We start from the raw sequence: 23,716 nt of genomic DNA on the forward strand, positions 1-23,716 counted from the left end.
ACAAGGCAAGGTCTTCAAATTTTAGATAAAGTGCCACCTATAATCTTTGATAACATCAGTCATGTTGTACTCCATATGTATATACACATATATATCCTAATAAAGCTTATCTTCACTAAAATATTTTAATGTTTTACCCATATAACGGTCAACAGGAAAGATTCTGCTTTTTTATCATTTATATATTTAGGGATATGAATACTTATAGGGAAATACCAGATAGTACAATCAAATTTCCTTTGGGCAAATTCTGTTTTTGTCACCCAGTACCTAAAGTCCATTGCACATAATTTCTTTATTCTCTGTTATCCAAAATCATGCCTCATAAGCTCTTTTATTTGATAACCAAAGAAAAGAAACACATCAGCCATCGGAATCTTCTATATCAAATAAATATGCCAGAAGAAAACAGTTCAAATATAAGTAATTCCAATAAGAGCAGATCCTATCAATAAATACCACTTTCCTACTGATGAAAATTATCCTTCCAACTGGTGACTAAAGCCCATATGGTCCTAGGGTTGGTACATAAGAGATCTTATTTTACCAGAAAAACCTCAGTCCTGAGGTTGAGGCCAAACACAATAACAGAACATATCCGCCTCATTTTATTTGGCAAAATGTCACTTACCCCTAGAAAAGCAGCTAATGAAAAACCAACAAATGAAAGCTAATTACAGAAAGAGAAAATACTTCAGGAAATGGCCAAGAAAATCTACTTTGGAGAAACACTCTATGAAAACCAATGGCAACAATTACAAACTAACGAAAAGTAGAATCCAAGATTCCCAGACCATCAATGTCAGGAAAGAAGCTAACCAAAATGCAAGATCACAGTGAAGTAAAACACAGCATCAGGGAAGAATACCCCTTACCTTCATCCGCAAGGACTTCCGGGATCCCTCTCGAAATGCCTATCCCAAAGAGGAAAACAAGTAGAACAAAACAAAACTTGGTACCAAGAATGACAGTTATACCTATCTGAGACTAAAACTAAGGCAAGAACTAGTGTTCTAGCCTGTCCCCTTTTTCCTAGGTAACAAATATAATTGAATTCCCCACACTATTATCAAGAATAGGGGTAGGTCAAGGAGAGTGAACCCTGTGGCTAACTCCAGTACTTCCCTTTGTGAAACTAGGTAATTAACAGGGAAGAGCATGCATCACTTAAATCCTATATACACACCTGACACTAAAAGAAAAAGTAAATTAAAACATTAAGTAAGGTGGCAGATTTACCAGTTTTGAAATTAAGAAGGAAACAAAGACCAATCCCCTTAGCAAGGGATGGGCAAGTCACCTAGGAGCAACAAAGTTGCCATGATGGGGAAGAAAGAACACAAAACAGAAGAGGTTTCTCCTAGAATACAGGAAAGTGACCACAACACTGAGGAAGCCTAGACCATTCAAGAGACATTTCCTAATTTTTTGAAACAAGGAAATAAATCAATCCAATGACATGAAGTAGGCATGTATCAGGACAAGAATTTCAGACTACTTTGGGCTGAGGAGGCAGGGAGATACTGTAAGGATAGTGGAAGCCTAGACTGGAGGCTGTAGCACATATGGGCTTGTTACCAGTTGGGGCTAGGATTTCATACCTGGGATGGGGCTTGGAGAAGAAACTTTGTGCCAGTTGTGATGGAATGGAGTGGCAGAAGAGAGGTTGGTCTACATGTTGACAACAGATTAGCCGATTTTTGCAAGTAGAGCAAAAGTGGCCCTTCAAACATCTGGATCAAATTCTTAAAAGAATTTTGGTGCATTCTTGGTCCAAAATTTGAGCTATTTCAGATTTACTTCTATTTAAGATACTTTACCCTCCATACCTTGATTTTCTTTGTCTTTGGTGCTGCACGACCCTTTTCTGGACTCTTTTTCCGCTTCTTGGGTTTGGTTCTTCTAACAGTTAAGGTGATGCTTGTAGGTGTGTGCTGTGTTGCTGTATACAACACAGTGGAAGGAGAAAGCTCCTCATCCCAGCTTTCTGTTGCACTGCTGTCCCCACCTGAAAAAAAAAGGTTATTTCATAGTTCACATTATATAAACATTCAAAAGCATATTAAAGCAGCTTATTCTGTTATATTTATTCCCTAATCCAGTAAGTCATTACTTCTACTACTAAATCTATCTGTAGAACAACATAAATACCCACCTTCCATTTGAAAACAGAAAGCAAATAAACTGTTCTATATTGTATATATTTCTCCCCTTATAATCAGTCCCAAAGCTCCATTGTTTCAGTACGTAACATAGAAAAAGGATCTGATTTTCTGTGCTCACAAGAAATATTTTGATTGCTACAGGGCTAAAATGTCATTTATGGACATTAAGATAATTACATAGTGGTCTTCAGAGGACTTCTATCTCTTTCCGTGAAATGAGCTAGGGACCATGGGAACTTAGAGAAGGGGGTTAGACAAATACTTAAAATATAAAATATTTTATGTCAAAATATGGGCATAACCCATCTTCTGCTCACCTGATATGTTGTCCTGCTTCCGCCGATGAAGTCTAATAACCTTCCCCCTGCTCATTCCCCTAAAGATGGAAAATAAACTTAAAGTAGTCCTTCCAACAGCATGCAGCACGTCATTGCACACATGGGAGATGTGTCTCTGTATACACTACCCCCTTCCTCCCACCTACCAAAAGTTTCCAGGACATTAAATTTCATATCAAATTCAATAGCTTTAACATCAATCTCTCATTCCTTGTTGTCAGCAATTCTCACCTAGTGCAGAGAATTCGAGCCAAGGAGCACTAAGGAATCATCTACATTAACAAACACAAGAAAGAATACTTTGAGCTTTCCCCTACTAATAAGAAACCCTAATCCCAGCAACCCAGGCTTGAATTTAGATGGAACATGATCTTACCTGCACTTGTCACAGTTGAGAAGGAAGCCATCCTGAGAAAGACCACAAGGACACCAGGTAGGAACAGTCTCTCCTTCAGAGTTCGGGCTGTCTCCACAGCGTTCCTCTACGGGCGACGGCAGGCCATTCAGGTCAGAACGAGGGATGATCGTCTGGACAGGGGGAGAAGCAGGAGGTGTCGGAGGAGGAGGGGCTCCGTAATTATGATCCTGAAAATAAGATTTTTTAAATCAACAGTGTCCAAACACTGGCCCCTCTCTCCCCTAAAGTATGGTACATATGGAAAGAAAGAAGAAAGTAGTACCCTTCGTTTTTTGGCTTCAACCAGGAAAGTGATAAAACAAAATGCCAAGGTCAACTGGGACATAAAAACAAGAACAATGATGCAGGGCTAGACGTCCGCTGGAGGCAGGGAAGTGCAAAAGGGGCAACTTCGTCATGCTGCATATAAACATTGCAAGAAAGTCACAATGTATAAGAATGGATTACACTCCAGGAAGATCACTGCTTTGGAGAGAAACAAATGCATACTCACAGCATAAGGCAGTCCTCGACACCCATGCCTCTGAGTGGTCCCATAATTATGAGTGGAATACACGCTCTTCTCATTAACTGCTGGACTAGCCTCCACAGATTCAGGGCTGCACAAAGGCGAAAAGCAATGCATGATAGCATAACACCTAATCTTCCCTTAAACTAAAACTTAACTTCCCATTCTAACCCCTCCTCTTTCCACAACCACCAGCTACTAGAATAAAAAATTCAGTGAAATAATCTGATTAACACAACTAAGCCTATAAATAACACTACGAGTGTTATTAAATGTGGATTTGTGTGCAACATGAAGCCAGTACAGGCAGATGTCTCAAGGCAGGCACCTGGGATACAAGGTGTCCCTAATGACAAACACAAACGTACCAGCTGAGCAGGGAGTTTCCCCTAGAGAAGCCACTCTGGGCTGCTTTAGACTCAGAACTATTCTTCTTAATTGGATCTCTTAATACTTCCATGAAACCTCACATGACATTTGCAGTGAGTGAGATGATGAAAGTGCCTTCTGCACTGCCCCAGGGACCAGGCCCTCTTCCATTCACTACCAAGACTGGATACCCTGAAGAAAGTACAGGTAAAAACAATGGCATCTTATATTTATACCTCTCATCTTGATGAACCCCCAAACACCTTTCAAATATTAGAGTAATAACTTCTCATCCACCAATGACATGCAAGCATATCAAGGACACAATTATCTTATAGCTGCATGATAAATATAATAGAACTTCAAAGTAATCAAAACTCTACTGAGATGTTTTGTTACTCTAATGACAACAGCAATAGTGACTACCAATTTGACTTTCCCATTATTTTCTAGGTACTGTATGTATGTATGTATGTATATATATATATATATATATATATATATATATATATATATTAATTCATTTACTCTACAACTACTAAACATGGTAAATAGAACCCTATATTTACAGAAGGGTAAGCAGGTATGAGTTTACACAGAGCCAGGATTTGAAACAATGTCTGACTCCAAAGCCTGTGGTCTTTTTACTCTGCCTAACTGGTTTGTAAACCAGGATAACATTCTATCTTTAAAGAAAATTATATGAAATCTTAAGTAACCAGGCTTAGTGAGAAGCTTGGTTCAGTATCTTTTAGTACCCTCCTTGAGTGGAAAATAAACAGTTCAATTTTTTAATATAAAAGAATTATAAATGTGTTCAAGTTTAGAAATTCAATGTGATCCTTTACTTGGTAATAAAAAGGCAAAGGGGCAAAGGATAAAATGTGAATTTTAGGGGAAAAAAGAACTTTAGTTGTTAGGTTTGGCAGAATTTTGAAAGATAATTAATGCAATTGTATGACTTTGCAGAATTGAATAATAGATTATCTGTCATTTAAATTAACCAGAACAGAGACTCACACAAATTAGAAACTCCAAGGACACCATGCATAACTCAGCCTTAGAGATCAAAGCGTTTTTTAGGGAATCAAATAGTGCATACGGTTTGCCTCAAGTAATATGTTTATTTCAATATATTAAAAATACACAATAGATAGTACTTGGCAGGAATAAAATGTGAGGTTCAATGTGGCACAATGTCAGCTGAGAAGTGAGGGATAAAAGAAAATTCTGACATATGTATCCAACTCACCCAATCATATGCTCCAAAACTGTGAGAAGGGATCTTATTAATAACAGCAAAGGTAATTTCTAGGTAAAGAAGAACTTTAGACATAGGAAAGTATTCTCTGTTAGTGAAGTGCATGCATTTTATTACTTTAAAAGAGTGTCTGCAAGATGAGAACTGGGAGGGAATAAATCAAGAATGCACGTCAGTATACTCGAGAAAAAGATGATCTGAACATGGCTCTTTGGGAGGCAATCAGCTCTGAGTATTAGGAAACGGGTGGGGTTTCCTAAATGAAACCAAAGGTAGACAAGCATTAATAAAATGAAGGTAGAATTTAGTTTCTATGATGGAAAGTCAAGAGAAAGAAATTTTATACAACATTGTTAATTCACTTGATAAACAAGTATTTCAAAGAGCTGTACATATTTACATAAGAGATTTTGTACCACTGAACACATGGGGTGAAACATGACAGCTGTTTATTAGGAATGACCTGTGTAGTTTTTGGTTTTTTTTGGGGGGTGGGGGTGGGGAGAAGGAAAGTGACATGAAATAAAAGATGGCCATGGAGATGTAACTATGTTGGTTGTACCTTACCCATCTCCAAACTGGGTAAATATGAACATATGCAATTCATGTGCAAGTCTAGGGAATAAAAATAAAATGTATGTTTTGGAAGTTAAAAGGCCACCACATTGCACAATACTTTCTCGTCAAGCACAGCATTTAACATATTGCTATGCATGCCAAATATTAAAATTTAAGCCCATATCTTTTGATGAGGAAACTTTGTAATTTCCATACCGGTTAGTGATTCAATACAATTACATGTTGACAGGTAAATATAGGGTATTTCTTAGGATATTCCTTGACGTATATATCAGCTCTTATCTATAATTTAAATGGATTAAAACTTATAGTGTTAGGAGTGCATCTCTTTATTAGCCAACCATTTAATGCAAATGTAACTATAGCCTTTCCCCCCTTATGTTTGAACTGACAGTTGGGCACATACACAGAACCCATGCTTACAATAGATACACTCCATCAATTGTGTTCTAAGTACAATATGCAACCTGCTGCTATAATGCTACCTCTTGGGAAATGTCTGAAGTTCATTTATGGCAAGACTGTACATTCAGAAAAATCTTTTCATTTGTTATATCTAGACTTTCCCGCCTACAACAGGCGTCCTCAAACTACGGCCCGCGGACCACATGCGGGTGTTTTTGCCGTTTTATTTTTTTACTTCAAAATAAGATATGTGCAGTGTGCATAGGAATTTGTTCATAGTTTTTTTAAAACTATAGTCCGACCCTCCAACGGTCTAGGGACAGTGAACTGGCCCCCTGTTTAAAAAGTTTGAGGACCCTTGCCCTACAAATATATGAAAATTGGATAATGTATAATGTTGCTATCAGCATAAAAAAAGCATGAGGTAAAACCTAGGTCTTTTTCTTGGTTGAGTATTTTGCCCTCCATACCAGATTTAATCTTCATACCAGTGCCTAGACTAGTGGAATATGCATGACAGTAAAATATGCATGATGAAGCATTAAAATAGGCATCAATAACTTAATAGAAAGGCATATAAGCTAATTGTTGACATTCTCTTGCTTTGTAGAAATATCAAACAAATAATTGTGTAATTAGTTATGATTGCACTATCAAAAATCTGCCTGGATGCTCTGACCGGTTTGGCTCAGTGGATAGAGCGTCGGCCTGTGGACTCAAGGGTCCCGGGTTCAATTCCGGTCGGGGGCATGTGCCTTGGTTTCGGGCACATCCCCAGTGGGGGGTGTGCAGGAGGCAGCTGATCGATGTTTCTAACTCTCTCTCCCTCTCCCTTCCTCCCTGTAAGATATCAATAAAATATATATATTAAAAAAAAAAAAAATCTGCCTGGAGATTGTGAATGAAATGTCTCAGAAAATAGAAACATTGTAGGCAAACTTTTTATGCCAGAAGTATTTTTTCTTTCTGCAATTACTTCTGGATTCCCTAGCAACATTTATGGTCAGTCATCTGTGCACACTGGGAAAAACACCAGTTTTAAGAATAACTGTTTTTGGTATTTTTCTTATTCACTTATCCCAAACTCACTGATTTGATCTTTTTTATTAAAATTTCTCACAGATGTTAATGCTGTCTACCTATATAGTTTGCTAGTCAATCCATATAGGAGGCTAGTGGCTAACTTTATAAAAATCTATTAATACTATGCAACCAATTACTAATACAGGAATATTTTTAAGTATCTTACTTGGGAAATAGTTATAAAAATTAGAAACCTTGGCTACTGGCATAACAAAATCTCTTTGGCATGCAAAAAATAAAATAAAATAAAATAAATTGGGGGGGGGGGGCAGGGAGGAAGAAACACTATCCACCCTTCTCTATCTCCCACCCTCCATCTTTCATTTTACATGGGAATAAGGCCAAAACTGTGTTAAATTCTAGACTACCCCAGAATATAGTAATACATTGCTGCTTAGAGTAGCTTCATTTTAAGCCTTCCTCTTTAAGGAAGTCAGTAAGCAGTTAAGTTATCCTAAGTGGCTTTATGAAGAAATATACATGCTCTTTACTAATATTCTCAGTTTTAAGGAAGAAAACCACTATTAATCAGGGATGCAGTTGAACCCAGAGTTCTAGTACAGTTGCTTTTCTTTGCTGAAGGGGGAGAATCCCCGGGGACTGTGAAAATGGCAAGAAAAACAGGGGAATTAGAGCAACACCCACCTCACTCTAGAAGTGGCTGTGGGATCAAGAGTCTGAACTGGACCTGAACATATTCAAAACACCAGGATTTTTCCAGCCCAGACCCTAATCCCTGGTACTGCCTGGAATAGACTTGGCTTCTGGGGGTGTGCTGCCCCCTAGGCCCCTTGGGTCTCTTTCGCTGGACTTTCACATCCTTGTGTAGTGCCACTTCGTCTTGAAAGGTAGGGGGCTTCCACTTCCTTTCTGTAAGCAAGGAAGATTGGGTACAAGGGAGGTAAAAGGACAAGAGGGGGAATCTGTGAGCAGGGGGAATCTCGGACACTTAAAAGAGAAGGGATACAAAAGGCTAAAATCTTTTAAACTGTGAATAATATATAAAGTTTTATAACGAAGGCCTACCTTCATTGCCATTTGGCATTTAAATTCTTCAAGAATTGAGAGTCTATTTTAGGGATTGGACTTTTCGACAAACTCTGAATTCCTAAAGCTGCTCTTAGCTGAAAAAAAAGTTTGGTACCACTGATTTTGAAGGTCCTCTTTCTAGGCAATGAATATTATAAAAAACAGATGACACTAACTTTCCATGTTTTCTGCCCCATATAAGGTTTAAGTAACCTGCCCATATAAAGTTTCAGCCCCTTTACTCTAAAATAATGAGAAGTACATAGGAAGAGGCCTTCAAGGAAAATCAGTTGGAGAGAACTCCTCTTTATCTCCATCCATCAATTCTATAGAAGCAGGCAGTGACACCTACTTTATTTCAATCTTCCCCACCCATCAAAACAAATAAAAATGTAGTTACTACTTTGCAAATTTCATCCCATTTAACAATTTACTTAGAAACCCCCTCCCCATTTTTTTCCCTCCCACATTCAGCTTCTACGGGAGAAAGGGTCTAATGTCATTTACAGTGGGCTAGGCTTGGGTTTAGAAAATACTACATATTTATTATTAGATGCCCATAAGTTGTCTCCACACAAACTGGTAATTCATCTACTAGTTAGGAAGTAGCACTTACTCTGATCCAGCAGCCATATCTGAGTAGGATGTATCTGGTGTGGTGACTCCCAGAGGGATTGCAATGCTCATGACGTCCAACACAGCAGAAAGTGGAAATCACGGGGTCCAATTAATGGAGACTGGCCACTCTGAGAGTGGGGGTGAGCTGTACAGCCTCAACCAACATGTTATGGACATGAGGAATCCTGCCATAGCAAAGGAAAATATCTAGTAACCAGATAGCTCTTTATATTTACCCTAAATGCTACTAAATATTTTTCCACTTTTTGAATAAGGCTTTTAAAGGGATAAAGTAAGTACAGCAAGGGATCTACACATTATCCCATGTTTACTATGCACTTCCTGAATGAAGTAGCAAAAGTTATGCTTTCTTTTCACTTCTATTTTATTTTTCCACCTTTCAGATAAAGAGAAAGTAATAGTTTGTCCAGTTCACTAATAAGCAGCACATTTCCCCCACTGTACAACTTCTCATCAAATGAAATTTTCCAGTAGCCCGGACCTAACAATTTTAAAGATATAGGCTGGTTAATGGAAATGTCAGTTTAATTTTTTGACAATTCAAAATCTTCATTTAAACCCTGCTCCCTCCGCCCCACCACAAATAAGTGTAGTTTTTCCAGCAGCCAATGTTATTTCTTTCAAATTAAATGATAAAAGAGATCAATTTGTTTCTATCTGACTAGACACAGCTGTTTCTTACTGCCTTCTTTTGTCATAGAACACACTTTTCTTTTTTTAAAAAAATATTTTTACTGATTTCATAGAAGAAGGGAGAGGGAGGGAGAGAGAGAGAGAAACATCATGATGAGAGAGAATCATCAATCGGCTGCCACCTTGCACACCCCACACTGGGGATTGAGCCTACAACACAGGCACGTGCCCCAACCAGGAACTGAACCATGACCTCCTGGTTCACAGGTCAAACCTCAACCTCTCAGTCATGCCAGCCTTTTCCTTTTTAAAACCATTTTTATTTTAAGTGTAATTCTGGGAGAAGATGCAGCATATCTTAACTATTATTTGTGAGGTAATATCCATTGCAAGGTATGAATAAAAACATAAACCACAAAAAATACAGCTTCATGATAAAAATCAGAAAATTTTGTATGGAAAAGCAGTGATGATACCTTAAGAGTTGGTGACCATAACCAGTGGAATTTGAGAACAGAAAACTCACAAACTACTGAAGTGTAAAAATGCAAAAGTAGATTAAGGTATTTGGAGTTATGGCGCAAAGGGAAAAAAGGTTCCTTTGTATGATTTTACATTAATGGTTTTATACTGGAAACACACACACACACACACACACACACACACACACACACACACACACAAAAAACCCTCCCAAAACATTAAATACAACAAAAACATTAAAAGGATGAAATACAAGCATTTTATGTGGGAAGAAAGTCATGTTAAAAGACCCAGATTGATAAAGATTTCTGCAAAAAGAAGACTGTAAAGAGTCAAGATTGATATACTGATGAATGGTAAATGAAGATGGTAGAAAATTCAAACGATTATTTATACTTAAAAATATGGCATGAAAAATATTTAATATTTTAAATGGTAGACAATCTGAGATGCTTCAATCTTATTTTGATATATGAAGCAAATTAATATGGGTAAAAAACCCAGTTGCGAACAGTGAATCAAGCCAAGATTTTTAAGAAAGCATAAACTGTATTACTCTTTTATGTCATTTAAGAATGCTAGAACTGCACAATTGAGCAGTCCTCTCTGGCACCTACACTTTGCAAGAGCTTGATCTTTCTAAGGGATCTAGGACTCTCTAAATATGGATGTGGTAATAGATCTGGTTCTACTCAACAGAAGGTGACATATTGCTAAGACTTGGGACTAAAATGAAAGGGCAAAATCTTCCTATCTATTGCTTCTTCACAGCTCATAAAAGTGACTAATATAACCTTTTGCCTTTGAGCCCGTCTTACACATAAATGTTTCCTTTCCCTAACAATATATACAGAGATTTAAGCAGTACGGCCTTAAAAGTCTCTGGAAAATTGAAATAAAAATCTACAATGATAGAACACATCAAATAAGCCCAAAGGGCGTAAAATTAAATACTGAGGATTGTTGGTTCAACTTTCGCTAATTTTGGTATCACTGTATAATTCAAATTAAAAATAAAAATAAAAAAGTCCCCAAACTGCCTGGCTCAATAATAAAAAAATAGAGCCTGATAATAACCATACCTTCCCTGACCAATATAGAAATCTGAATCATGTATTATATTTTCAGTAAAGAACAACAACAAAAAGTTACTCAGCACCATCAAAAATCCTGTCACAGCCACTATTATATGCCCATAAACAAAGTAGGCTTTTAGATAAAAACAACTTAGCCCTAGCCTGTTTCGCTCAGTGGTTGGAGCATTGGTCTGTGGACTGATGGGTCTTGGATTTGATTCAGGTCAAGGGCACATACCTTGGCTGCAGGCTTGATCCCCGGCCCTGGTCAGGGCCCAAGGGGGAGGCAACCAACCGATGTGTGTGTGTGTCTCTGTCTCTGTCTCTCCCCCTCCCTTCCACTCTGTCTAAAAATCAGCAGAAAAATATCCTTGGATGAGGATTAACAACAACAACAAAAAATAACAAAAAAAAACAACTTATAAAATCTACATTTACAGTTGTTATTTTTCTGAGAATAATTTTTAAAATATATACTAAAAGGAAAAGATGGAAAAATTACTTCAGGTATCTCCCTAATAAATGAATGATTTATACATTCCTTAATGAAATCCCACCCCAGCTAATTTTGATAGTTGAGAAATAACTTTAAGAAACATGGTTAACTATGAATTTATCTTTTCATAAATTGACTATTCTTATATCAATATATGATTTTCCTTTTGTCTAGTTTTACATGACTCTTCCAATCTTCTAATGAAAGCAATCATAAGTTATAATGCCTTCTCAATACCCGGGCTTCTTAATTAAAAAAATGGTAGCAAATTCAAATTTCTTATGTAACTCTGAGGACAATTCCTTCCTTAGATAACACTTTTCAAAATGTAGCTATTAAAATTTTAATTATAAAGAACTTTTAACAGATCTATATGCAATATTTTCTTATAATGACACTAGTTTTATAAGTCAAGACAACAGATTCCTAGTATAGCTTACTAAGCCTAGTAGTTATAGCATTTATTAATCTATCACATAGTTTGGAGATGTGTCCTAGAGACTGAGAAGAATTAACACTGTCTCCAGGTGAAACAATTTTAAGATACTTTTTATTTACTTGTTAATTTGTCTCTCTCTTCCTACTAGAGTATAAACTCTATGAGGATAGGGATTTTTATGTTTTTATCCTCTGCTGTAGTTCCAATGTCCAGAACAGTGCCTAACACATAATGGGTTTCCAAGAAATATTTGTTAAATGAATTTTGACTATTCTTATCTCAATATATGATTTTATCATTCATCAAAATACAAACAAACTAAAATAATTTATTTGGCTCAATCACCTTTTTATAGACCTCTGAATATGAAGTCCCAAAAAATTATGTCAGTAGCTCTGAAGACCTAGAAAAAGTTGAGACACAAATTAGTATAGAAAGAAATAACATTGATAGACTCATAGAATTCTACAGAAATAATATTTTAATGGTAACTGTGTTTGTTTCACCTCTGTATATTGTCTTGTTTACATTCTATGATCTCTCTCATTCTATATATATTTATTTCAATCCTCTCCTGAGGATATGTTTACTGATTTTAGAGACAGAGGAAGGAAGAAAGAAGGAGAGGGAGAAAGAAACTTTGTCTTTCTAGTGACCTGATGCATGGATTCGTGCACATTGAAAGGAAATTAATTAGAAGGTGGCCAGTAAGGGTGGGACTGGGTGAGAAGGGCCGGACACGCCTTGGAGCCAACCTCCCGAAGTCCCTCCCTGGCCGGCCGCACCTGGGGATCAAACCAGCAAACTAGTTTATGCCCTCACCAAGAATCAAACCCATAACCTTTTTGGTATATGGGATGATGCTCCAACCAACTAACCCATCTGGCTGAGGTTCTAGTGCTATATTTTTATCCTTTATTTTTTACATCCTATTTCCCCATAAAGCCAAATGTAAATAAAGGTGGAAAGGGAAATCATCTTTTAAGTGGTAAATATTTTATTATGTCACTGGATATTCCTTTCTCTTTCCTTCAAATTAGAATTATCTCACATTTCTCAAGGGATTCCTTCTTTTTCTCCCTCCCAGGAAGTGTTTCTTTTCTCCACTGACCCCTTCCCAAATTCAGAGGCTTTTCTTTAACCAAATGTCAAAGTTACTCTCCAGTCATACAAGGATCTACCATGATCCAAGAAGTTCATATTATTCCTTTCCCCCTCCATATTCCATCCCACTTATATCTTCTTGTCCTACTATAGAAAAAGATTGACAAATGGAAGTAATTTCTATTTGTGGTCAACTCCGTAATAGAAACACATGGACAAATAAAGCCGTAATCAACTTTCTACCCTCCAAAAAAGGGAAAGGAAATAAATAGGTGATGACCTAGGACTTTTGGGGGAAAAAAGTGAAATTTAACATTAGCCAGAAGTGAAAGAGCTGTCAATGGTATTTCAGTTACCAAGGAGAGGAAATGTACTCTGTTATTTTATAAATTTCCAACTTATTAAAAATTGGGAAATAAACCATTCTGTAGAAACAATTCACAAAGAACATTAGGAATTATAATAATAAAAGGATGAAGGTAACAGTAAAAGGAACAACAACAAAAACACACAAAGAACCCAAAACAGATGTAGACTCCTGTAGCAGCAAAAAATAAGAAAGGTAAGAAAGGACAGAAGGAAAAAAAGCAATAAGTCTGAGTGCACAGCAGGAGGAAAATGAATGCATCACAATTTCAATTTCATTTCAATTTAAGTATTTCCAGAACAATCCGTCAGAATCCACCAAAACACCAGTATGTTCTCGAATTCAGAAGCAGAATCAGCCTGCCTTCCAATACTGACTACTCCTTTGAGAAGTCACCATTTACATACAGGTTCTTGGGAAAAGGCTATTAAATAGAACATGCCAGAAATAGTTTATAATTACTCCTATCTTTTTAATTGTGTTCAGAAATGGTCAATAGTCTTTGTACTTGTAAAAAAAGAGAAAAAAAGTCTTTGTATTTGTCATTATGACAGTCTCTTCTCTATATGACTTGACTTGCTGAAAGCACAAGACCTGTGTGATCTGTCTGGTTACTCTCAGAAGACAGTGTTTTAAGAATAATTCCAACAGAGATTTAGAGAAAGAAATTGCATCAGCCAGGTGAGCCGGAAGCAGCTGAGAGACAAGAGTCCAATGAACAGCCAATTCAATGAAAGAAAATTCAGAACAAGTCTGCTTCAGTAATCCTGTGAAGAGGACTGGCAGGAAGAGGAGTGCTGCTTCAGAAAGAGAACAGGCCTCATATGCTTCAGACAGTCTTTGTACTGAGGCTGTGGACCTTGGCCATTCTCCCAGAAATGATGCAATCCTGATGAACAAGATCTGCTGCCAGAGAAACAATTGTTAACAGCCTATGCAGACAGCAACTAAGCCAAAGAGCAATCTCTGATCAATTTCACAAACCAATAAAAAGCCAAATTGCGTCCCTCAATTTTGGTTTCTGACAAAACATGTAAGTAAATAGATATATATGAACAAGCTATTTTCTCAAAATGTCTCCCGTCTTTTAATTCCTTTGGCTTTACAATATCTATCATCCATCATTAAATTTTAATTAGAACACTGAGACCATTTCTACTATGAATATAATTTTCCAAGCATATTAACAAGGCATTTACATTGAAATTTTACACTTATTTTTCTCACTCTCCTAAGAAAACCTTTGGGAGGTAATGGCTTTCCTAAATATAAAAATCACTCTGGAATCTACAGCCCAATTATGAGATTTCAAAGTAAGAACAAATACGCACACCCACAAAGGTATATTTTATAGACATCTTTGAAATTACATGAAACTCTGTTAAAAACAGGCATGTCTTAAAGAAAAACAGAAAATTTCTTCTTATTTAGGCTGACAAAAGAAGTAGATTGAGTAATATCACTACACTGTAATGCCTACTTTTCTCAAGGGCAACAACATTATTTCAGATCTTATAGGAGGGTTAATAACTATTTTCATCCTACTAGCCACAATTTACTACTTTATTTTAGAATCTAGCTTAGAAAAATCCTCAATTTAAAATCCTCCATAGATTCTTCATCTCCTAGGCCTCATTTCTTTTTCAGAGATTTACCAGGTTGTTTATACAGTATAGTTATAAAATCATTAGGATTTTTTCTCACTTACTAAAGGACTGCATCCAGCAAACTTCAGTTCTCTAAACTCCAACTAGCTACAATTAACCAAATTTCTTCCCTTAACATTTTGCACTCGGATGTCGAGTGTGACTCGACAGTTAGCATCGGTAGCAGCTCATATGTCAAGCCACACTTGACAGAGTAGTTTCATGGGGGGGTGGGGGGGTGGGGGTGGATTTTTTTGGTCTATTTTTCCAGTATCTTTTCTTGTTTTCATTAGCATGAAAGGACAAGTAAAATGTAAATCTCAACTGATGCCAAAAAAGAAAAAATGAAAAACCGATAACGCATGTGAAATTTATTAGGAAACTAGTACATGATCTTGTTGGAGAATTCAGAGATGGTACACTAACTTCCAGGGGTAGATTATTATCCACTAACTTAGAGCAACGTTTAGATGGAAAGCTCCATATAATCACACCTCACCCTAACAAAAAACAAAGATTGTGTTGTTTGTTCTAACAGAAAAATCAAAGGAGGAAGAGAGATGATTTATATTTGCGAAACATGTGAATGTAAACCAGGTCTTCATGTGGGTGAATGTTTCAAAAAATATCACACCATGAAAAATTATAGAGATTAAAATTACTCTTTGAATGTATCAATAATTTGAAATATAAAAAAATCCAAATAAATAAGTTTGTATGAAAAGAAACTCCAGTTTTTTATTCTACTGCCGCGCTTTGTAAAATCTGGGGTATTTAAAAAATTAAATCCCGAGTAGAATAAAGGAATTGAGAAAAAAGCAAGCAAGTGCAAAGGGTTAAGCAATAACCCTCAAACTGAGATTCACGAGAAACAAGCACCTAAAACATATCCTGAAATCAACATATTCAGACCAACCTACCTATTCACTTAAACTATTAAATAATGAAATTAACAGATATATAGAATAACAGATAGATAGAAGCCATAAAAGATCTTTAATTTAACTCGGTTAAGGAGAAGAGAAAAAACATGCCAGAAAAACTTTCAATTAGGATTAAAAGAAAATAGTCACTAATTTTAAGATTCAATTTCTGATTTTGTTATATATGTAAGTTGAATTTATTCTTAAATACTTCTATAATTTCCTTCTTTTGAATAACTTTACAAAATGATAAGAAGGAGATAGGAAAAGAAGGCCTTTGGTATGATTATTACCCTCAATTTAATTTTTAAATCACAGAAAAAATACAATAAATATATTAATGCATTTTATCTACATGACCAACATGCTTGAGAACTAATGTGGCAGCTAGCTGTATTATATGCTTATCTTTTCTTGTTCCAAATTTCTATGAATCCTGACACTGCCTTACGCAATGTCTCAAAGTCTCAGTTTTCTCATCTGTATAATAGAAAGGATAATATCTGTCCTGCTGACTCAGGTGTGTATGGACTATCGTTTGTAGTAAATACGAGTTTAAATTGCTCTTTGTAGTCTTTAAATACATGTGAAGAAAGATAAACTGCTACTAACAACATGAATATGCGTAAAAATATTTTTCACTCTTCTTCAACAGTGTGTATTTCAATCTTGCAACAGAAAATAATGTGAGAAGACTATATGTAGAAAACATGAAAAAAACAAAACACCCCAACAGTATAGGTGAGATAAGTAATAAGCATTAGAAGAAATAAATGTGTTGAAAAGTTCATATAATTGGGATAATACAAATTCTAAGTTAGGCTTACAATCTGTAGCAAGTTAATGCAGGCAGAGTATCTAAGAGAAGTTCAGGGCTGAAAAGAAAAAAAGAGAAACATTGGAGCAAACAATTAAGAGACTAAATAAATACCATGATTTAGTAATTTAGAGCCAAGATAAAGTTTTCCTTTTTTTTCCATCTCTTCTGCAACACTTGTTTATCCCTTGGCCACTTTGCCTAAATTTATATTCCCTCTAGGGGCTACTGGGCTTGGTACAACAAATCAATGACTAGAATAGGAGGCAATTAAAACCCAGTTTTAAAAAACACACCCTATTTTATAGTTTATAGTAAGAATTTCTTTCGTCATGAAAAATTTCATTAATGGCAATATTATGGAGGAAAGACATACTTAGTTGTACTTGGAGGGGAGGGGTGGTAGGACAAGAGTACATGGCATAAATAATGAAGCTAAATACATACTACACTTTTAAATTGTTTTAGGTTGACATCGTAGAAAAATATTTTACTTGTAACTCGTTCAAAAATGATAAATACATATATACTGTTAAACTAACCAAGGATGCACAGACTATTCTTAATAAGAATCAATTAGAATGACATGAACTTTGATTTACCTCTTTAAAGGGTGATCTTCTCAAGACTTTTTGAAGGTTCTGTCCTACTATGTTTGGAGCCACAGCATATGCTTTAGAAACATGTATCAGTCTAGATAGGAAAAGAACCTCTCATACCTCTACATTTGCCTCCTCTCTCCAAACTGCTTTCATTTTCAAACACTGAAATGGGAACTAGATTTACTTACTCTAGAAGTGGGTTATGAACATTTATGAGGCATTAATATCTGTTATACTTTCTGTAGTTCAGGTAAAATTTCTCCAGTTGATAAAAAAATTTAGAGTTTTAGGATTAAAGTCTAATTTATTAAAGTCTAATTTTATAGATGAAGAAAAGACTACATATATTTTAACTGTAAGAAGTCACACACATAGTGGTGGAGAGTTCAGGAAAAAATTAGAATTTAATATATAGCTTCTGTTTATTAAAGTAATTAATATTTAAACAAGTCCATATTAAAATTCTTGACTCTTTTGGAACTTATATTATCTAGACTTGCCAGTTTTTCTGCATTCATTCATTCATTCAACGATCATAAAGTAACTACTATTTATAAAAGCTATGTTACGTGCTATTTTAAGATGTTTCTCTTATCCAGAGAGGGGAAGCAATTTGCAAACTCTTTAGGTTTGTCTATGTGCCAAGTATTGCATTTTCACTACCATGAAGGGGAAAAAGAATCCTAAAGTATGCCTTTACATTTAATGAGTCATTCTGAAGAGAAAACATCACCCTCCCCACAAAGAAAGAAAATCCCAAAAGCATCCATCGTTTATCAGTGACACAGAGGAGTCTCTTAGGGAAAGAGATTATTTTATAAATCTCTTAAACTATTTAGACAAAACTTACTGATTGGTCTCATGGAAAACTCTATTAAGAATGAAGGGCAAAGGGCTGCAAGAACCTGCAAAACACAGATGAACAGAACCTGACCATACATGTTCTGTGATTATTTGGCAGATCAGGAAGGTAAGTATATAGCAGTAAGGGCATTTAAAGCTTAATAATTCTGATATGTATAATCAATCGGATTCCCCTCACCTCCTAATAGCTGAATCATTAACCTTATTATTTAAAAACTGCTTGTAAAAATTATTCAAACATCACAAAAGCAAAAAATAAAATTCTTACAATTCCATTTCCCAAAGGTATTCCAAAAATAAAAGTAATAACCCTACTGTTCTGTAATCTGCTTTGTTCATTTAGTAATAAGTTTTAGACATCTTTTTATATTCAAAGAAGATATACAAATTTACTTCTTCCTCTTACATGATGGCACAGTATTTTATCCCACGGATCAACCATAATTTAAGTCAGTCTTCTGCAGGTGGATGTTTAGATTGTTGCTAATTTTCCATGACATATACAATGCTGAATGGTGTGTGTGTGTGTATAATTAAAGCCTAATATGTAAATTGTCCTCTCGACTGGAGTCCTGGTGGGAGTTTGACCGCTTGCTATGACGTGCGCTGACCACCAGGGGGTGGTGCGGAACATGGCAGGCGTTTGCACCTTGGCACTGGCAGCGGAGGAGCTGCAGGCCCTGATGGGCCCAGATGAGAGTGGGACCCGGGCGGGATGGTGGAGTAGGTGAGTGGGCAGCGCCAGGCCACGGTAGGTGCGAGTTACTGGTCACCAGGCGGGCCCCGATCACCCCGCCAATCTGATCACCACACCACCGCTGGGCTCCCAGGTGCTGAGGGAGCTGGGCAGGGGCCCAATGCCCTGCTGATCTGATAGCTGGGCAACCAGCCGGGGTGGTGGGGGTGGGGCTGCCGCTCTGCTCCCTCAGCACCTGGGAGCCAGGCAGTGGCAGGGCAATCAGGCACCCCCTCAGCTGGTGACCAGCTGGGGCGCCTGTGGCGGCAGGGGGCAATCAGGCCCTGCAGGCGGTAACCAGCGGCAGCAGTGGGGCTGCCACCAGGCTCCCTCAGCGCCTGGGCGCCGGTGGGGCAATCAGATTGGCGGGGCAGGCAGGTGGGCCTGAGGAAGAGAAGCCCTGGCTGGCAGCCACTAGGGACCATATCTGTGCATGAATTTTGTGCACTGGGCCGCGTGCGTGTGCGCGCGCGCGCCTTTGTTTATACATGTGCACAAACATTTCCTTAAGACACATTCCTAAAAGTGGAACTGCTAGAATGGCATGAACATATTTATTAGCGATGCTGAACCACCTCCCAGAAAGTAAAAACCATATTATCCTCCCACAAACATAGTGAGAACTCTACATTTTTTCATAAGTTTTTAAATAATTTCAATTCTTTCCTCAGAGTTTTTCTTAGAAGATTCTACATTTTAAAAGAAAACCCTAAAATGAAAATTAAAAACTGTAAATACTCAACATTCTATTACCAAACTACTCACCAGAAGCTATATTGATAACAATAGAATTAAAACTCAGAATAATTTGTAATTTAAAAAGTAATGGTGATGAAAGACATAAATTAAGAACAAAACATTGATATGCCTGTGTGGGCAAAAGTAGGTTTATAGTTGTTCGTATGGAAAAAGACTTAACAGGTTATGATTATTACAGTAGCTTTATTAACTCAAAGGAATGTCACAATGTCACAGTGCATTTAAGTACAATCTCGTAAGTGGCTGGAATTGCTGGCCTTCATTATTTACATATTCTTGTAGTCTACTTGCTATACTCAAACACACTTGGATACAGAGTTCTTTGTCATCAATAAACTTACTTTTGCCCACTCCTGTATAGTGTTTGGCCTATGCATAAAACAAGTCTATTTTTACTCATACAGTAGATTTTTGAGCAAAATAAAACTTTTGGAATGGTGAGTAGTACATTATTTCCCTAGAGGACGAGCATCTATGGTGGTTTGTTATGAGACCCAAGAACTTCAAGAATTCCCATCATATAAAAAACATCAAAATACTGTTAAACTTTTCTCTGAGATCTTAATATAAAAAAATGATTAAGCCTCTACACGGATGCTCATCTTTGGTCCAGTTTCAGTAAACATTTCAGCTGTATTTAGGCCAAATTCTCATTCATTAATTCTTATAATAAATTAGCCCCAGGACACTGACAAAATAGTACTTTTTAGTTAATGAATATAACTGGCATAGTAAGCTGCTCCAAATCCTTATGCATAAAAATAATCACAATTATATACTATGCTAAATTTTCTGTTATTTTATTCTCCTTTAATCATCTCTGTGGGTTTTCCTGTCATATCAGTTTGACCCTAAATAAAGCCCAGAATTCTAGCACTGAATAAAGTAAAACACTAAGTATTTTAGCATTTACCTGTTATTTCCCCTCTTTGTTGAGAAGTCTTCTATTTACAAACTTATTTTTTACTGAGTGAATATTTCTAAATGCTGAATTTTACTGTTTCTGAATACTGTATTTCATTTTCCGGTACTTGGTAACCAAGTACTTGGTGAGCAATATAAAAACTAAGACATCTTTTTTTCTTTAATATTTTTATTGATTTCAGAGAGGACGGGAGAGGAAGAGAGAGATAGAAACATCAATGATGAGAGAAAATAATTGATCAGCTGCCTCTTGAACGCCCCACACTGGCGATAAAGCCCGCAGCATGGGTATGTGCCCTGACCAGGAATTGAACTGTGTCCTCCTGGTTCAGAGATCGATGCTCAACCACTGAACCACACTGGCTTGGCCAAACTAAGACATTAAAAAAAAAAAAAAATCCTATACCCCCGATTATGACAAATCTCTTGTAGACCACCAATAATAACTTTAGAGTAGTGGTTTCCAATCTTTGGGAAAAAAATGAGTTTTTTAAAAGTACAGAAATTTTGGGATGGGGTAGGAGAAACCACTGGAGGGGATCAAAAGGTAGAAACTTCCAGTTATAAAGTAAATAAGTCATGGATACACCATACAGCATGGTGACTACAGTTAATACTATACTGCATACCTGCAAGTTGCTGAGTAGATCTTAAAAGTTTACATCACAAGAAAAATAATACTTTTGGTAACCATGTAAAGTAAAGGAGGTTAACTAGACTGTTGTGATCATTTTGCAATGCATATGGACTGAATCATTATGTTGTACACCTGAAACCAGTACGTCAATTAACCTACTTCAATTGAAAAGATTTTAAAAAATATATATTTTATTGATTTTTTACAGAGAGGAAGAGAGAGGGATAGAGAGTTAGAAACATCGATGAGAGAGAAACATCGATCAGTTGCCTCTTGCACACCCACTACTGGGGATGTGCCCGCAACCAAGGTACATGCCCTTGACTGGAATCGAACCTGGGACCCTTGAGTCCGCAGGCCAATGCTCTATCCACTGAGCCAAACCGGTTTCGGCAAAAATATTTTTTAAAACGAGGCCACTGAGTGAGCCCTAATCCAGTATGATCAGTATCCTTATATGAAAAGGGAATTTGGAGACATGAAGAGACACTAAGAAGCATGCACATAGAGAAAGGATAATGTGAAGGGGCAGCAAGAGGGCAGGTCACCTGCAAACCAAGGAGAGAGGCCTCAGGAGAAACCAATCCTGCCAATATCTTAATCTTGGACTTCGAAAGTGCAAAATTTTTTATTTGTTGATTATGATAATACAGTAAAACAATATATACACATATATTAGATCCTTTACAACTGGGGCTCCTGGCCCACAAAGTACTAGTGTCCATGAATAATAATTAGACAATTGACAATAATTCTGTACCATATCCTTTCATTTTGTATCCTTAAGAACCATTTTTGATTTAGCCATTATAGGACTCATGATAATTTATACCCAGATAAATACTTCAGATGGCACTTGGGTAACAAAAAAAAAAAAAAAAAAGGGAACAAAGAAGATTTCTACTTAAGAAGATATCCCCTTTGACCTAATGGGCCAAAGGACCAGAAAGCCCCTGTTAAAGCAATGAGGTCTTCATGCTCATCTCTGAATTCTAAAAAAAAAAAAAATTGCATGGTCCATGGCTCTTCAATGAATTTAGGATTTCTTAAGAATCCACTAAGAGTCAATATTGTTTCACACTGAAATTCCAATTCTTTCCCCATCTGTTTATTAAAGCAAGAAGGAAACCCACTAGGCTTCCATTTGCTCTAGTATCAATATTCAAAAATTGATTCTTAGTATAACTAGCTTGTTACTGTTTTTCTAGCTGATTTCAAACTTTGAATACGCATACTTACAGGAATTCCTACCAACCCTTCTTTGGTGAACTGCTCAAAGGAGACAGTATTTGCCTAATCTCTTCTTGGAGGAGATCTATAATAAATGTTTATTTGGCTATCAGTTTATAACAACATAGAAATACTAATTTACAAGGCAATGTTTGGGAGATGCTTGTTACCATCCCTTATGCTACCAAAACAAATTCCTTTAGGAATTCTTATCTGACTTCTAGACCTGTTATTAATTAATACCCTCCTTTAAAAAAAAGCATTTTCTTTTGGAAAAAAATTGAGTTTACCAAGCACAGCTTAGAGTGCATCTATGTCAAGTTAATACAAATAAAACTAGGTAAGGCTACAATCTTTAGTAGCAAAATTATTTGAATTTTCAAAACTAAAAATGAGTGGGAGGCAACCAATCGATGTGTCTCTTTTACATAGATGTTTCTCTCTTTGTCTCTCCCCCTCCCTTACACTCTTTCTAAAAAAGTCAAGGAAAAAATATCCTCTGGTGAGAATTAACAAAAAAATAAAAAATAAATAAAAACTGAAATCATAGATCATCTATAATAATAAAAGCATAATATGCTATTTAGACAGGACAGCCAAATGGCCTTCTGGATGAAGCAGGGGCTGCGAGGGCCGAGCCCCATACTCGAATTTCGTGCACCAGGCTTCTAGTTTCTTTATAAGCAAACAAGTATGCTCACAGTGGGCATTGTGGTGGTATTCAATTTGGCCCAATAGATCAAAGGGACACAACTTTTTAGGCCCAAGAAGAAACAACTGAGTCTGGTAGCTTCTTGGTTGCTTAGCAACCAAATCCTAGGGCACTTATATTTCTTAACCTTTTTGAAGAGTGATTACAGATATCTATTAGACTCTGATAAAGACCATGAATATTTTCCTCAGAAAAACACCGACAAACCTTGTAAAACTTCTAGGGATTCTAGCCCCTTGTTCTATAACCCTTCCTGAACTACAGCCAGACTCGATATACGAAGCCTGCAACTAACTGACTTATAAGAAAGGTATGGGTGATTGGAAGGGGCGAATAAACTTTTTTTTTAATATCAAAGATAATGAATAATCACTCTAGTAGGGGATGATGCCCAATAAAAAAAAAAATCTCTTTTTCCTTTCTTTATCCAGATCCAGGAGCCCCATCCAATTTCAGGCAAAGAATCCTAAAGAA

General features: G+C 36.6%; 1 protein-coding gene across 4 annotated transcripts in view; it reads right to left on the reverse strand.

Annotated features, from left to right (window-relative positions):
- Nucleotides 1–23,716, reverse strand: part of SETD5 (SET domain containing 5) — a 93,293-nt gene that overhangs the window by 45,098 nt on the left and 24,479 nt on the right. Inside the window, exons 2-9 of one of the 4 annotated variants that reach the window (XM_054729700.1) lie at nucleotides 16,789–16,836; nucleotides 12,267–12,324; nucleotides 8,772–8,958; nucleotides 3,415–3,520; nucleotides 2,880–3,088; nucleotides 2,483–2,541; nucleotides 1,830–2,008; nucleotides 876–914 (exon numbers count right to left, since the gene is read on the reverse strand). In XM_054729700.1, the coding sequence (XP_054585675.1) occupies nucleotides 876–914; nucleotides 1,830–2,008; nucleotides 2,483–2,541; nucleotides 2,880–3,088; nucleotides 3,415–3,520; nucleotides 8,772–8,842 (663 nt within the window). In that variant the 5' untranslated portion in view covers nucleotides 8,843–8,958; nucleotides 12,267–12,324; nucleotides 16,789–16,836. Of the gene's footprint in view, nucleotides 1–875; nucleotides 915–1,829; nucleotides 2,009–2,482; nucleotides 2,542–2,734; nucleotides 2,781–2,879; nucleotides 3,089–3,414; nucleotides 3,521–7,771; nucleotides 7,801–8,771; nucleotides 8,959–12,266; nucleotides 12,325–16,788; nucleotides 16,837–23,716 lie in introns of those variants that run through there. The other 3 variants (XM_054729696.1, XM_054729699.1, XM_054729697.1) reach the window with 3 other exon arrangements.

This window comes from Eptesicus fuscus, chromosome 18 (assembly GCF_027574615.1).
Source record: "Eptesicus fuscus isolate TK198812 chromosome 18, DD_ASM_mEF_20220401, whole genome shotgun sequence".
NCBI lineage: Eukaryota > Metazoa > Chordata > Mammalia > Chiroptera > Vespertilionidae > Eptesicus > Eptesicus fuscus.